Genomic DNA, 17,145 nt, shown 5'->3' with positions numbered 1-17,145 from the left:
AGAATCTCATGTATTTATAAAGGGAGTATAGAATCTAGAGTCACAATATCCTTTTTTTAAAATGTTTTTGAAATAATATATCTTTATATAAGCTAATAAAAAAAATATCATTTTAACACAAAAGTGAATGAAACGGATTCCAAGTTTAATTGACGTATAAGTCAATTTTTCAAATGAGATTTAATATTCTACATGCATTTTTTTTAATGAGACATCTCAAGCATATCGAAAAATTCGTTCAAGACAACTTGGTATCTGACATGAACAAGACAGACGTGAAACCGAGTTTTAAAATCATGATTTTTAATTAAGAAAGAAAATTGAATTTTTAACATTAAAATCAGAGGTTGAATTGGACATTTTAGAAAAAGATTTGAAGGTTTCAGTACATTGTTCCTTGCCGACAAGAAAAATGCATCCACGTGACTTCCGTTATTCCATGAAGGGCAATCTTGGTAATGAAGCAATAGTACCGATTTCGAAGTAATTCGGGTAAAAGTTGGATATTTTTGGAATTTAACTTCAACCCCCGTCCCCGCTTTTTTTTTATTTTTTTCTTCTCTACAGGGTAATTAATGGGAAAAATATCAAAACAGTCACATCGGAGGCCAAAATTACTGGCCCAGCCATATTGTTAAATATTAATAAAATATATCGCTGTAATTGCAGTTTTAAATAGACTCGGACTAAGCTTACTAACAAAGTAACTCACCTTATGTCAATTAAAAGCATGATGGGATGCCATAAGATAATACAAGACAACATTCTATAAACTTTAAAAAAATTAGAAATATATATATATAAAATTATGTTATTGAATTTTAATTTTAAATTTGGAACTTTTGAAAATATTCACTAGTTGTCCATTTCAAAATCTTGGATCAAATCCCAAAAAAAAATATTTTTGATTTTTTTATATGAATTTTTTTCCATTAAAATTAGAAGGATTGTCAATTTTTTTAGTCCATTTGAATTATAGAACCCTTAGTAAGAGTTAAAATCCTACAAAATTAGAAAGGTGAGAGTTTTTTATTAATATTATTGATTAGATCTAATTAAATATTTATTTATGATTAATACTAGAGTAACCTCAATGAGAGACACGCATGGACATCTTGACATGATGGTGTGTGCATGCTCGTAAATTCATTTTCTCCGAAATACAAGTAAAATGCATCTATGGACATGCATGTGCCACCATGTCAAGGTGTCCCCGTGTGTCCTACTGAGGTCACATTAACACGACTCTTTATTTATATTTACAAAAAAGGATATCTTGTTGTGCTCAACATTTTAGCCTTCTTGTAAAATATTTAAAATAAGGGGGCAGATCAAGGGCCATATGTAAAAACATATGAAAAAACAATGGTTTTTCAAAATATGGGTTAAAGGTTTTGGATTGAACTGATTTTTTGCAAGGATGGTCACTATAATGAGAAGATCGTCCTCACAAAAAACCAGCTCAATCAGAAACTTCTATATCCATCAAAAGTGATTTACAAATTATTGACAAAATTTGACAAAAAATCGACAGTCCACATTCTAAATCACTTTTAATGGGGTTAGAAGTGTCAAATTGGACTGATTTTTTTTTTCAGATGATCTTCCCATCATAGAGATCATCTTCACAAAAAATCAGCTCAATCCGAAATTCTTAACCCATATTTTAAAATTTTATTAATGTTACATTGTTTTTACATATGTTTTCTCATATGTCCCTTGAACCTGACCCTTAAAATAATGGTTAATGGTAAATTTAACTAAATACTATATTTTGAAGAAAAAAAATATCAATGTATTTTTGGGATAAATCTTTTATCCCAACCGTTAGATCTCGCATATGTATGATTAAGATTGTGTGCGAATAGATGAGTTTATTTTTCATGAATATATGGCTTTGGACCCGTCGTTATAAATACATTTTGGTAAAGAAAAATAGATATGAAAATGGATATACAACCCTTATAATAAATAAATCAAATACTGTATTGGATTATTGGCCCTTTTCGTAAAGCACCTTAATTCATAATTTTGAACTAAACCTGTTAAAATTATGACCAATCATTTTCTGATATATCCGTTTTGGTAAAAATAAATAAATAAATAACAAAACGGGGTATACGACCCTTATAAAAAATAAATTGAAAATCAGGACTTGGTAAGTAATTTAGGAAAAATATTGGATTGTTACTGTAATATACCCTATTTAATGATTGTTAAGAAGGCCTATCGGAAAACCTACACAAATTATTTGAGTATTGTCATCCACGTGGCAAATGCGTAGTCACCAGTCAACAGCGTCAAAAGTCAAAAGAGGTCAACAAGTAGATTTTTCCCCTACAAATCAGATAGTTTTTCTTAGCCATCTTAAATGTGTCCAATTTGAAGTTATGGTCCATTAAAAGTTGGGTAGTGCTAGGGTGACATTCGATTTACTGCAATTCTTACATTTCTGACATTGGGGTGCTCACATAATCATACATGTGTTTTCTCAAGATACAAGTCAAAAGCATCTACGGTCATGTGTGCACCTTCACGTCAGAAATGTAAAAATTGCAGTAAATCAAATGTCATCCCAGCCTTAGTCTTAAAAGTATTGCCTAACAATTGTATGGTTGGGAATTATAATTCAAATAATTTTCAACCTTTATTAAATTTGGAAAATGTAGTTGCTCAAAAACTTAAATTATTTTTAATTTAATATAAAAGGTCAGATGGGCTAGTTAGGTTCTCCCTTGACTATGGTCTTCTATTTATACTAATGACTGAAAAAAATAGCAATTTGATTTTGAAAAATGTTGAACTGGCTTCCTTCGATACTGTGCTGATGTGGTTGTGTGTAGAGGACCATAGATTTATTTCCTTGTATTTTGAGGAAACAAAGCTATGGTTCTCTGCACAATGTCAAAGGAAGTCAGTTTAGAACGACTCTTTGAGTCTCTGTTTCTTAAATTCTTTTCCTTCAACTTTATTTTCGATTGATAAGGTTGTCACTAACTAGATGTTTGAAGAATTTGATTAATTATTCAATTATTTTGATGTGATTTTTTTCTTTTAAATAAATTAGAATGAAAATAAAAATTAATCAAGATGACTTTGCAAATAAATCAATGGTTGAAGATGCTAGTTTTTTTTTTGAAGTGAGGGAAAGGAATTGAGAGTATTTTAAGCGTGTGTTTGATGGTAGAAAAAATATTTTCTTGACAAATCATTTGCTAGGCAAATGAAGTATTGGCAAATCCGTTTCCACTGCTTGAGCACGTCATGGAAAATCACACTGAAAATCTCTTTCATTTAAATTCGATTATATAGGTTTTTTATTTGTTTAGAACTTTTTTTCTATGTAAGTCTAGCCTTACTAACTTGTAAGATTTCAAATCTTACAAGAATCGTTGAGCTCACCTTGTGGCATCCAAAAACATGATCCAATGTCATATAAGTAGAATTCTATGAACTTTAATAAAAACAACTTAAAAAAGAATATTTTTCACTTTTAAATTTTAATTTAAAAATTGGGAATTTTGTTAGAGTTCAATAGCAGTCCATTTTCAAAATCTTGGATCAAGTCCAAAAAAAAAAATTATTTTTTTGGATATGAGTTTTTCCATGGAACTCTAGAGGGCTATGGTATTGGATTGTCATTTTGATAATCCATTTGAGCTCAACCACCGTGTTTCTATTCTTGTTTTTATAATTAAATTAGAAGTTGGTATGAGAAGACTGACTAACATGCATAAAACAAAGTTTATTTGTAGCTTAACATACTGATTAAAGGGTTTTTAAAGATTATATAATATAAAAAAAATGATATTTTTGTTGTTTTAAAAGCTAACCACCAGAATTATATGGTGGTTGGTTGCAATTTTATGACCAAAATAGCATTGTTTATATCATGTTTAAACGTAAAATGAAGGTATTTATGAGATCCAAATTTGGTGTCATGTGACAAATCATTTTATTAGGGCGAAGGGGATGAGAAAAGATTTGCCGTCTTAAACAACAAATCTCATGTGCATGAAAAAACCTTTTCCTTACTATTTGATTTGTTTTGCATTCAAACACAATTAAATTTAGTTTTTTCACGACAAACTATTTTCCTCAGAGTTTGTTGTGCAATCAAATATGTCATATGTAAAAAAAAAATGCTAAGGATTATCAAATGAATCAAATCTTTTATATACAATTTTAATGGGTGGAATGATTTATTAATTTATTAAATAAAAAATTGGGGTGGGGGGAGGAGAAGGAGAGGTTGAATTTTAGTTATTTGAAAAAAGGTTAAAGATGAGGACATTTCAGTTATTTTCTATTAGTGACTAGTGGGGGATCGAGTGTGTGATCATCATTTTGAAAACATAAGGATAGCTCGAATATTCACGAAAACTTGGATGGTATGTTTAAATTACCTTTATAATTGCGAATAATTTCAGACCAACATGATTGAGACACTTAATAGATTCGGGCTAAAATTCTAAAGAAGTATTAAAAAATGAATTTAAAAAAATTCATCTCTCTTACCCATGATGAAAAATGAAAAATTCCTAATTGGATCACCTTGTTGTGGCATTCAAAAACATGATCCAATGCCACGGGTTTGTAGAGGACAAAATTCTATGAACTTTAAAAAAAAAAACCATATTTTTCACTATTGAATTTTAATTTTAAGTTTGGGTGTCAGATAGTCGTCCATTTTCTTTTTTTGAATATGAGTTTTTCCATAAAATCTAGAAGATTGTGGTGTTAGATTAACAATGTGATATATTTTAAATATTAAAATTTGTGGGCATAAGATCAATGGGTAGGATAGAGAAACTTTCTCTCTATTGCTGATGCCATTTGTGGCACATGTCAAACGGTCGTTGGGTTGTGAGCAAAAAATCATTCATGAGATATTACTTCTTGAGTTCAATCTAACCATAAGTACTTTCGACTCGTCTTCAAGCCTTAGGTAAATCTTGAGATTCTATCTCTTAGGATTTTTGAAAAATGTGAAAGATAATAGGTTTTTTGATTGAAAAATGATTGATTTTTACCAGTGAAGTTGCGGTTGAAGTTTATTTTCAAGAAGAAATCGAATAATAGAAATAATTGTGTGACTAGTTATTGTCTTACTATGGGCATTGCAAAATGGTGTAGAGCTGACTGAACTAACTACAAAACCACGAATCGATGTTGAGTCAATAACATACCTATTTGTGGATCAATCAACAATGCTTAATCGCACATTCACACTCATTTGGGGTCGAGGCATTATTCTTGTGCTGCCATTGTGATCCATCAAAGACCATATATTCTGGTTAGGTTGTATGTTTTTGTATCTTGTATGTCTCACTCCACAACACAAGTATAATATTGTAACACAAGTATAATATTGTAAGATCCAATCTTCTTCCCTTAACTTTGGCATTGTGCCTAAAATCTACTTTGACAATCAAGTCAATTGGCAATCCAACAGAGCAAAAGATGTTTTATAGAAATTGCATATTCCTTACCAAGTCTCTCGACATATCAGAATCACTTTGATAGGTCACAACTATGCCTTGTGTAAATATATTTTTTTATAGCGCTACGTAGAACTGTAGAGGCGGAGCCCTCAACTTAAAATTTTTAAGAGGTATGAAAAGGATTATTGTGTAATATTTTCTTAAGGATTTTTTATTTTTAGAGAGTTTCTTACTTGGAGGAGATTTACATGTTTTAGCAATTTTCGATTTTATAAATAGAGATCTCTAGTGTTGTAAAATGTATGAGAAAATAATGATTGTTCTTGTTCTGTTTCGTGGACATAGGCACATTGTCGAATCACGGAAATTCTTGTGTTTTGTGCGATTGTATTATCTTTACTATTTTATTTTTTCACAATTCATGAGTTGAACTTGACCAAGTTAATGGGATAAATCCCATCTCGAATTCGATTGATTCAAGTGTCAAGAGTAAAAATTTTGACGTCATTTACACATAAAACAAGAATTTACGTGATATCGAGTGAGTGAGTTAATTAAAACAGTTCTACACTTCATTTTATGGGTCCCTTCAATTATCAATGAGGTGGTTACAGCTAAGTCTATATAATATAAAAAAAAAAATTGATATAAGTCTAAATCCCTAAATTTCCTCATCAGTCAATGACTGAACTTCACGAAATCTTGATTAATGCAAAGTGGACCTCAAATTGTTACTCAAAGTTACAATTTCACTGCCCCCATGAAGAGACTCTAAAAGGTAAGCTGAGTTGATAGGTCTTCAACACTTCAACTAAAGGACATTGACAACCTAACGATTACATCTGTGAATGGATCAGGTTTGGTTTGGTTTAGATTGGATTGGGTTTATCCGGCAATAATCAGTATGGATTTGGAACCAATTCGATGATAAGTCCGTATCGAATTTCTATATCTGAAGCCAAATCCTATTTAATGTCAATGAGAACTGCTCCAAATTGGGTCACATTCAGTTTCCTATATAAGAAATAGGTGGGAGCAGATACTCCATCATGTCTTTTTCCCTATAAGCCCATTAAAAAATAAATAAAAAATTAGACTCATATAAGTCATAAATATATTTATAAATTTATCACAATTGAATGACCGTTATCATCAGAATTATCTTGATAATCATGTAAGATCAAGGAGACATCCATAGATGAAATGGGCCTTGAATTCCGAAGAATCCTATCGGAGGATTGAGTAGATAAAATGTACCTATATCCGGTTGGGGTCTTGCCTAACCCCACATAACCTTTCGAAAAAAGAAAAAAAAAATTCATCCTGTTTATTTCGTGACGAAAGAAGTCTACCAATCGGATGGTTTGGTGAGAATCACGAAAATGGTTGGTTTCTGAGTAGCAATGGTGACTGCTGGCATGGCAGCTCCAACCATGGGCCTGGCCTGGTTTTAAGAAATTTGATTGGAGTTGATTGATTAAACAGTGTGGATTTGATGAGATTGTAGCCTTTGACTTCATTATGTGAAGAAAACACCAAATGGGCTCATATTTGAGCCCATTGAATAATCGTATGTGAACCTTGGGGGACACAAAGATTGGATTGGTTGATTGGGCCCTTATGATGTTTTTTCTGAACTCCCATACTTAGAGTGGATGGGCCATCTGATTGCAATAGTCCTAATTGTGATTGCTTGGTTGAATATAGCCTTATCATCTATAACAAGATACCCTATATGGGTCAATCAAGGCCATTTTTTGGCACTTTGCATGCCAATGGCATGGATGTCTCTATCTTGATCAGGTTTGAGTCTCATTAGTGGGTTAGATTCATGACCCATACAAGCAACCAAACCATGATCCCTTTTTTTTATCCTTCTTAGAGTTTATTTTGCCACACCAACCTTTTCTTTTCGTTGTAACACACCAAATAAGATTATGAGTACAATCAACTCCTTCAAAACTCCAATAAGTTGTGTCATCTTTGATCGTATAGTCACTTTTTCGTTTCTTTGTAAAGGTGGCTTTGAAGTAAAATGGCTATTAAACGATGGATTTGGAAGGTCAATGGAAATATAATTTTGTCCTCGAGATTCTTACAATGAGAAAACGAGAATTGAATAATTTCTTTAGAGAATAAACGAAAGAAATGAAAATCAAGTCCATCTATTAAAACTAGAATTATTTGTTATCTAAACCCCCAAACATCATATTTTATTTTTTTTAGTGTTGTTAAAAGGAAAAAAAAAAATTGTTATGGAAACATAATCTTTAACTCTCAATCAATGGTTGAGATCTTCCTATAACATTATAATTCGAATCGTTGGGTCACTGCCACGTGTGCAAAAAATGACAAAATATGTAGTAGAGTTTACCCATCTTTACCCTATCATGTATGAGTGAGAAAGAAAGATAAGTCTATGGTTAAATGAGTAGACACCAAGGCATAAGGGTCACATGTATCATGTAATTTATATTCTTTTATGTTTATCCAATTTTAAAGGTCATGAGATTTCCATGTCACTCATTAAAAGATAAGGCCTGGGAATTAAGTTAGAACTTTGAAAATAGGATCTAAAAACCATGCTTTTTTCCATGTTTCCCAACTTTCAAATTTTAAATTTCAAACCCCTTTCACTTATCTTATCTAAGTCACCAAAAATAATGAAATTATCCTTTATTTGATGATCTATATTGACCTAAATAATTATAATTGTCAAATTGTAACTTAATTGGTCAAGTCTATGAGCTGTAATATTATAGATCTTGGTTCAATTATCGTCATCATCGAGTAATTGATCCCATAAAAAATAGGTATATTGATAATAATAATAATAAAACAAATCTATATTAAAAGATAATCACAATTATCAAAATTCTATCATAAAGATTTTGGGTCAATCAAATGAATCTTATCCTTTCATTCACTTTTGTCAGAGCAAATTAATTTGGTCTAGTTTCATGTTCTACTTGTTAAGTTGTGGTTGATAATAGTAATGAATAATTTCAAATAGACCTCAAGATTGGATTTTACATCACACATCCTGACGTGAAAGTGTATGGGAACTATAGATGTTTTCATCGAGATATGAGTGAAAAGCATCTATTGTTCCTATCCACTTTCACTTCAAGATGTGCGATATAAGGTACAATCTTGAGGCCACTCCAACACGACTCAATAGTAATAGTCCGAATATAAATATTATAGATAAAATCTTATAGGAAATAGGGGAAATTTGTTTTTTTTTTTTTTTTTAATATTTATTTAATGTGTAATGTAAACAAATTTTTTTTTTTTTTCTGAAAACTAATAAATAAAGTAATATCTTAGTTTTTTGTGTTTTTTTTTTTCAACAACAAATGGGTACAAAAATTGTATATTTAGATTTTTTGGGGAAATATCTAGTCATAAAACCTTAAACCCTAAAAAGACCACAAAAGCACATTTGGAAAATCTTTACGTTCTCATCTAACTTTCATTGAACCTAAATTGCCCAACGTATGACTCTAATCTGCCACACAATAGGCGGCAAAAACCACCAAAAGCATAGAAAAGATAAATAAGTTTCAAATCATTGCAGATAGAGAAATCGCAAAAACAAAAAAGGAAAAAATTGGTAACAAATGAAGACAAGCCACGTAAGCTCTAAAAATCAGTGTCAACCAATGAGTGTTTACCACGTCATTAGATAAGTAAATCATCCACGGAATCTACTCGATCTGCAGGTTGGTATGGGTTGCAATTTGCAAAGCTTAGAATAATCCAATCAGACATCCATCCTTTATACCATCTATTGGGATTAGAAGAGTAAAATTACTAAAATGCCTCACGTTGTTTATTTAATTTACAATATTGCTAATTGCCTAATTATGAAATGACCAAATTGCCCTTGACTAGCTTATTAAAAAAATAAGAACTATAATTATACAATGAATCATGATAATCTGACTACCCCACATGGCAAACGCAATCAACTATCCTGACGTGACAAGTTTGGGAACTGTGGATTTGAGCTCCTTGGGATAAATGACTGCACTTCCCCCATAAAAAAGTGTATCTCGAGAGAATCATGTTTCTCGAAGAGTGTAGATCTATGGTTCTCGAACTTATCACGTCAGGTAGTCAATTGAGTATGCCAAATGGAGTAGTCAGATTATCACAATTCTTATACAATTAATAAATGATTAATGGTCCTTTGTGAGCATATTACAAGGACATGTTGCATAGTAGGGTGATCAAGATTATGTATTGCAATCAATTTTCATGTTTGCTTTAGAAAAATTGGATCAGAAAGAAAATTTATTAGTATACTCTAGCGAATTTGGCTTGTTAGAATATACTTTAAACCTGGAAAAAAAAATCTTAATTCATTTCAAATTTGGGTTAAAACTACCTAATCCTAGATGTTCTAACAAATACTTGGTCATCTGTACAAACTCTAATTATATTTGGGATTGATCCATCCTTTTCGAGCTTGGTTAATGATTGAATCATCCCCGATGATACTATCTTTATAAAATATAAAATAAAATAATTATTCATTAAATCGGCCTGCATCTTTTTCTGAACAAATACAATAACAAATAGAATCATCATAAATTAACGCAGACAATATACGTGATCTATACGCAATTGACATGACAAGTGCACAGAATCATAGATCTCTTTCTTTGGGATAGACATTGAAATGGATTTACGATTTTATGTACTTGCCACTTCAATCACATACAGACTGTGCTAGTTTTAGCACATCAGTTTATCATTTGTCTAACAAATATTCAATCACCCTAACTATTTGATTGACAAATTAAACACACTTGGTAGGTTTTTTTTATTTTTTTTATATATATAGCAACTTTTGTCAGTGAAAAGGATATTTTGGTCAATAAGATAAGTTAACTGAGGAGAATAGGGCCATTTTGGTAAATTAACGGTTTAAAATAATTGCTCTGTTAAAAGACAGTAGCAAGCGAGAAAAAAGAGTGGTCCATACGAAGAAAGTGATGAAAACGAGCTTTGTCGCATCCTCTGTTATTGTCTCAAATACCTCAATTTTGCTCTCCAATATCTCCAAATCTGCAGAGAAACTCTTAACGGATCCTTTTTATTGTATCTGTTCCCTCTCGTGACTCACTGAGCCAAATCCCTCTCTCTCTCTCTCTCTCTCTCGTTGAACCTACTTAGGAAATTTTCCATTTTGAGAATATTTCATCCTCTCTGTAGAAACTCCATCTCTGCGTAGACTGTTCTATTGGGTTTTGTGCATCTATTTCTATGGAATTCGAGGTCAGGTTTTTTAGGTTTTGGTATTCGCCTACAGGGATATATAGATTACCTTTGAGTTGGGTTTTTAATTGAGCTCTTTCACAAAAGGAAATATTCTCAAGTCTTAATAAAAAAAGGCTTTTTTTTCCCCCCAAAATCGTGTAGATTCGTACGGCGTGGAAAACCAATCTAGTGGAGTTCGAGATGGGTTGTTTGTATTTTTGAAGGTTTAATTGGAAGATTTCTTCAATACCCATCTCATTTTAAGTCAAGGTTTTGGAGGGTTTTAGCTTAATTTTTGTTTCCCCTGTTTTCTAGGGTTTAGGGTTTTGGTACTTTCTAGGACTTTTGTTCTTGAATTCTTCCAATACTAGAGTTTGAAATGGGTTTTTGCAGGTTATTGGGTTTGAACTAGGGTTTGAGTTTTTAGGGTTTTAGTAAACCTTGAATTATATTATTCATCTCTCTATTTTTAGAATTGGAGTTCTAGACCTTGAATTATCTTGAATTCAATCTCAAATTCTCAATCTACGATGTCTTCGTGTTTAAGTGGAGGTGGAAGGGCTTATGGATTCGATCTCGAGATTGTTAAATCCCAATCTACATCGAACCGAACATCTCATTCCTCTTCTCCATCCTCCACAATCTCTGAATCAATCAATTCTCCCTTAGCAATCTCAACTCGTAAACCACGAACACCACGAAAGCGTCCTAACCAAACATACAACGAAGCTGCTGCACTCCTTTCTACGGTCTATCCCAATATCTTCTCTACCAAAAACCTTCGAAAACCTTGCAAGCACACTAAGTTTTACGACTCTTTCTCTGAAGAATTCTCCGAATTGCTTCCACCCTCTCCCGCATTCAACAATGCAGAATTCCTACTCCAAGAAATCCCTCCAAAACCCATTTCAAGAATCGACCCCAAAACTCTGAATTCTAGTGAAAAACCATGTCAAAACCCCACCACTAATTGCGATTTTCAGCTAAATTCTCCGAGCTTATGTGACACATTTGAAGAAGATTTTGATGCGGAATCAATCCTCGATGAGGAGATAGAAGAGGGTATCGACAGTATCATGGGGAATCTACGGGTGAACAATGATTCACATGATGACTCGAACGAGTCTCATTTCGGTGGCCAAATCAATCCTTATTGTTGGAACCCAATGGGGTTGGGTTTTGATAAGAAATTGGATTTCGGGTTTGGGATTAAGGTCGGAATGAAAGCATTCCGACATGTGGATGAAGGTGATTGGTGGAGGTCCCCGACCGTCCACATTCTTGATATTTCGCCCAAATTGAACAAAATATCTTCTGAGAAGAAGAAATCGAAGTCGAAGAAGAAGAAGAAGGTTGAAAGAGAAGAAGAATTGATTACTGCCGAATGCTCTAAAGAGAAGGCAAGATTGAGTTTGAATTCGGGTTTGGGTCTGAAATTGAACCATGAAGAAGTTTTGAACGCTTGGGCCGATCGTGGGCTGCCATTTTCTGACGACATGCAGGGTGTTGAATCATCGGAATCTGACGCAATTGTATGTTTCTCATCTCCCGCCGGAAAATAAAATAATTCAAATATTTGTATTGGAAGAAACCTAAATAAAAAACTCAATGCGCATCTAATTTTTTTTGTGTGTGGGTTTTGTTAAGATGTAGCTGCTGACACTTAGCTAACTTAGAGTCCTACTTACTGGTCTTATCGAATCGAATCTGACGGTTTAAAAAGCCTGTTTGTTCTGATCTTTTGTTCTCAAGTGGGCCAGCGAAAGCAAGACCTCAATTTGTTTGACTTGATATCATCCAACGGATCAAAAAAGTTTGCCTATAATATGTCTAACAAAAGTGTCTAGAATCAATGAACCCTTTTTCAATTTCACTGGAATGTATGTGAAAATGATCAACTTGATCTCGTAGTATTTTTTTAAAAGTTATTTGTGCGATGGAGTACTGGATCAGTCATTGTTTTATTAATTTATTTATTCGCATGTTTTTTTGGGCAGGCCAGGCTCGCGCAAATTGATTTATTTTCGGAGAATGGAGGGATGAGAGAAGCTAGCGTGCTTCGCTACAGGGAAAAACGGAGGACTCGCCTCTTTTCTAAGAAGATCAGATACCAAGTCAGAAAAGTCAACGCTGATAGACGGCCCAGAATGAAGGCAAGTAAGGCTTTTTATTATAATTATTTTCCATCATTAAATAAAATGGATTAAATTTTGATTGTTGAGATCGTCAGATTTTCAATCTCTAGGATTAATCAATTTGTTAGTCAACCGAAAGTCAAAGTTCAGACCTTTAGATGATCTTCGAGATCTTGTTGAAATGGTCTGAACCTTGTAGCAATGATTTGTGGGGTTGGATTTATTTATCTATCTCACACAATCTCTTTGCATGAATTTAACTCTCTCTGGATTCTAGATTATATGGTTTGTATCGGATTCTAAACATTGTAATTGTAACAAAAAATTTCCTTTTTTATTTTATATTCCTTTTAATATTGCAGGGTCGATTTGTGAGAAGACCATCTTCAACACTAAGCAGTCAGAGATGAAAAGAAAATAATTTATGGGTTTTAGAGAATTCCCCTCTTTTTGTCCCCTTTTAAAGCTTTTATTAGTTATAAAATGCTTTTTTTGTTTTTTGTTTTTTGTTTTTTGGGATGTGTTGCAAAAGAGGAGACTAGTGAGAAGAAGAATCTGAATCTGAATATTCATGGAAGAAGGAACAATCGAACAAAGTTTTGTCCTCAATTTTCTTTCTTTCTTTATTAGACTTTATAAGATGCATATGTGTGAGGCAGGAAAAATTGGTGTACCACACCTTCTGTTTAAATCAAAATGAACTTTAATGCATTATTATTTGACTATACGTTTTCATGTAGAATCAAGAAGTTAGGCAATTAAGAAGCATCATGTTAATGTATCGAGCATAACAGAGGGGATCTTCAAATGGAGGAAATTAAGAACGAACGCATTAAAACAGATGAGAGAATGTCCTTGAAGTGTTTCTTGTAATTAATTACATTCGTGAGTATTGAATAATAAAATAAGGGTCCCTCCAACCCAACTTACTGATCCAAAAAGTTAAAAAATAGAATGGAATAATTCTAATAAAAAATAAAATAAGAGAAGATTGAAATGGCCTAGGCTGGTGTGATAAAGCTCAATTGCAGATTCAATTAGAAGGAATGTTCATATTAAAAATTCTACTAGAACAAGAGTACACTTGAGGAGATTGAAAAAAATATATGAAATCACTTTCAATAACATAGACTTTCTTTTGGACATTGTAGAATAGGGGAATTGGGTTGAGAGAAATGAAGAGAAAAGAAACACATGAAAATAAAATAAAGAGAGGAGAAATCCAATTTCTTTACATCTTATTTGGTTTTTAGTAGAAAAGAACTTACGTTTGGAGAGAAAAGAATGGTAGAGTTGTAATTTTTAGTGCTCTTATTAATTATGAGCATTTCTTTTCTCTCCATTTCTTTCTGATTTGGAGAGAAGAAAAGAGAGGAAAAATCGATATGTTTTTCTCTCCATTATTCTTTTTTTTTTTTTCTTTTCTCTCTATTTCTCGGATAAGGCTTTGGTTTTTTAACTTAGGTGTCCAGGCCTTTTAGAGCCCAGTTATTCCTTGGGCACATGCAATCCCTCCTCTCACAATCCCTAGGTAATTTCTAGAATAAATCCTTGAGTTGAGGCTTTATTGTTTTTATTGTTCCTCCATTCAACTTTGTCTAAAGGGTTATCTTCTCTTTCCATATTGTTGGTATTGTCCTTCACTATACTATAATTTTTACAAGTACAAAATCTTGATAATTAAATGGGGGGAACAATATCCAATGATAAAAGCCCCATAAAACTTCATATAAACCAACATAAATCCTTAGGTTATTGCAACACCTTTGACTCTCCAACAACCCAAATTAGGTATTTTTGGAATTGCCCAAACATTTATAGAGGAAAATAAAAGAAAAAAGTTGCCTCCTTTACCCATCAATAAAATAATTTGGTCACCATCCTTTTACATGCCACATGGGACATTCTTTTGGCTAATGTTTCATGAGTGGTTGGTCCAAATCACTAATTTTATTGCTTGATGAAGTAAAACAAGTTGATCAAATTGGCAATAAATATATTTTGGTGTGTTGGTGGAATAAACCATTGTTAAAGCATATTGGTTGTTTTTTATTTTTAACTTTTTGTTAGGTAAGAGGCACTTGAACCCAATATCTTAAAGTTGCATTGCCATATGTCAACCAACAAATATATGCGTCCAAACCCATCATGTAGATCATGTTGGACAGTCTAACCACACTTTCAATTGTCAAAACAATAAAGAGCTTGATCAACTCTTGGGGAAGCGTAGGTCAAGTGTTCGAAACCCCATGAAGCAATGGATTTTATCCTTCACGATCTGGTTGATCATCGATTCAATTAGTTGCACATAGGACTTTTCGAGGGGCTGGTGTGTGTGATTGTGGGATTAGTTCCACCCGAAGAGTGGGGATACCACGACAAGCACAAAAAAAAAAAAAAAAAAAACTGAAATTGTTTTAACAAGTATTATAATGTTGAGATTATAATTTGATCCAAGCCTTCGTAATTATTGAAGAGTGTGTTTTAATCTTTAATTGGGGGTGTGATAAATAATTTAGGAAATTGGGTTGCCAATAGCATGACTCAAAATTTACTTGAGGGTTGAAAATATTCACCATCTAATTAAATCATAACTAAAGTTCTAACTTTCATATGGTTCATGTAAAAAAAGTTTGTGTTGTTCTTGGATAGGATGATCAACGTGGCAGGGACAATTTGTTGTATGACTAGATTGTCCACTAAGATCTCCATGCAACAATTCCCTAGTAAGTAAAATAAAAATGGAAGTATGAAACATAATTAAATTAGAATAATGCTGAGATGACCTCCAGATTGTACCTCGTATCACACGTCATGACGTGCAAGTGTGTAGGAGCAATAGATGCTTTTCATCGAGATACAAGTCAAAAAAACATTTATGATTCGTACACACTTTCACGCCATTGCAGTATGAGGTACAATCTTGAAGTCACTGTAGCATGATTCATTAAATTAAGATGTTTTAAACACAAATCAAACTTTGGACTACTCAATACAAGTTGCAAGCTAACTAACCAGTTGGTAAAGTCTTTGGGTGATGATATGATAGATTTAGGTTCTATTTCAACGGTACTAAGTTATTAATCTCATTAAAAACAAGTTTATAGATTAAGAGAAAAAAAAAATGAAAAAAGAAATAATATTTGAGTAGGTCTGACTTAGGTTGGTGAAATTTTGTATATAAGAAAAAAAGATAAATAATTGAAAATGATATAGAAAAAATAACAATAAGGGCATCAAAATAGAGAGAGAAAAATAACTAGGACTTAAAAGTTGATTTGCAATGTGTCAAACCAGAGCATCACAAGACAAATGTTGGGCTCTTTGACTCTTATAGTCTACAATTGAATCAAACTTGGTTGGTTAGAATCCTAAATCGAAATCAAAATCGAATTGAATATACCTTACAACTGAACCAATCTAAACTGAATTTAATTTGATTTGATCTCAGGTCACAAAAAATTGAATTCCTACTATTATTTTGCCATGTTACACTATGTTCATTATTTCTTACGACAAACATGAAACATAAACCTCGATGGATCACTAGTGAGGGATGATGACAGCGATTAGGATTTCCTTCTAAAAATAATCAAATGGTATGTTAGGAAAGAAGAGAATGGAGATTGAAGAGGTCTTACATGTTAAATGTGATATAACTGTATTATATTTAATATAACGGATATTGGTTCGACTCTAGGACATCCCTAAACTGAGAATCGAGCGGAATCGATATTTTCTTCAAAATTTCAATTCAAAACCAAATCTATTGTTTATAAAAACGGAACAAAACAACCCTAATTACTTGGGGTCTATTCGATTCTCAGCTTAATCTGATCCGATGTGCACCCTGAATGTTGACATCAATTTTTTTTTTCTTCCAAAAATGCCCTGATCGACATTTAAACCTACTAATTATTATTATTATTATTATTTTGGTCAAAAGCTAGTAAAATTGGAAAAAATGTCGTGCTAATTTTCCTTAATGTCGAATAGCTTTTATGATAGGTGATAAAAAAATGTTTGTCTCACCGTGAGTTTTGATATAGAATAATGATTTTCTGACACCCCCTCTAACATACCGCAGATCATTAGCCTCGGGATACACAAGATTATAAATCTTTTTCATGTGTATCTAGAGGCAAATGATCTGCAGTTCTGTGATGGAGTGTAGAGGGAGTCAGAAAATCCCGACTCTTTGATATATTTACTCCTCGAGATACGTTCGGATCCTAAGGAGGCATCCTGATGGACAATCCCAGCCACACACGCAAACGGTTGGAACTCCCGCTTTTGAC

General features: G+C 32.6%; 1 protein-coding gene across 3 annotated transcripts; it reads left to right on the top strand.

The window, feature by feature from the left end:
* The first annotated feature begins 10,428 nt into the window (after nt 1-10,428).
* On the top strand, nt 10,429-13,558 carry CIA2 (chloroplast import apparatus 2). 3 transcript variants are annotated; one of them, XM_086449252.1, is made up of 3 exons: nt 10,430-12,244; nt 12,710-12,869; nt 13,210-13,558. In XM_086449252.1, exons 1-3 carry the CDS (start codon nt 11,243-11,245, stop codon nt 13,266-13,268), a joined length of 1,221 nt encoding a protein of 406 aa, XP_086305378.1. In that variant the 5' UTR covers nt 10,430-11,242; the 3' UTR covers nt 13,269-13,558. The 3 variants fall into 3 exon arrangements, with proteins under 3 accessions (XP_086305380.1, XP_086305378.1, XP_086305379.1); XM_086449253.1 differs by having other exon boundaries at nt 10,431-12,244; nt 12,710-12,865; XM_086449254.1 differs by lacking the exon at nt 13,210-13,558 and having other exon boundaries at nt 10,429-12,244; nt 12,715-12,863.
* Nucleotides 13,559-17,145: the final 3,587 nt, after the last annotated feature.

Source organism: Akebia trifoliata, chromosome 8 (genome assembly GCF_017979445.1).
Source record: "Akebia trifoliata isolate Shusen 1 chromosome 8, ASM1797944v1, whole genome shotgun sequence".
NCBI classification, from domain to species: Eukaryota; Viridiplantae; Streptophyta; class Magnoliopsida; order Ranunculales; family Lardizabalaceae; genus Akebia; species Akebia trifoliata.
The sequence above is the reverse complement of the archived record's forward strand: the minus strand, read 5'-3'. Positions and strand labels throughout refer to the sequence as shown.

Excerpts from the sequence above, each read along its gene's own strand:
- CIA2 (XM_086449252.1), top strand. The coding sequence starts at position 11,243 with ATGTCTTCGTGTTTAAGTGGAGGTGGAAGGGCTTATGGATTCGATCTC. Across the intron at positions 12,245-12,709 it reads CATCGGAATCTGACGCAATT|GCCAGGCTCGCGCAAATTGA; the intron begins GTATGTTTCTCA and ends TTTTTTGGGCAG. Across the intron at positions 12,870-13,209 it reads ACGGCCCAGAATGAAGGCAA|GGTCGATTTGTGAGAAGACC; the intron begins GTAAGGCTTTTT and ends TTAATATTGCAG.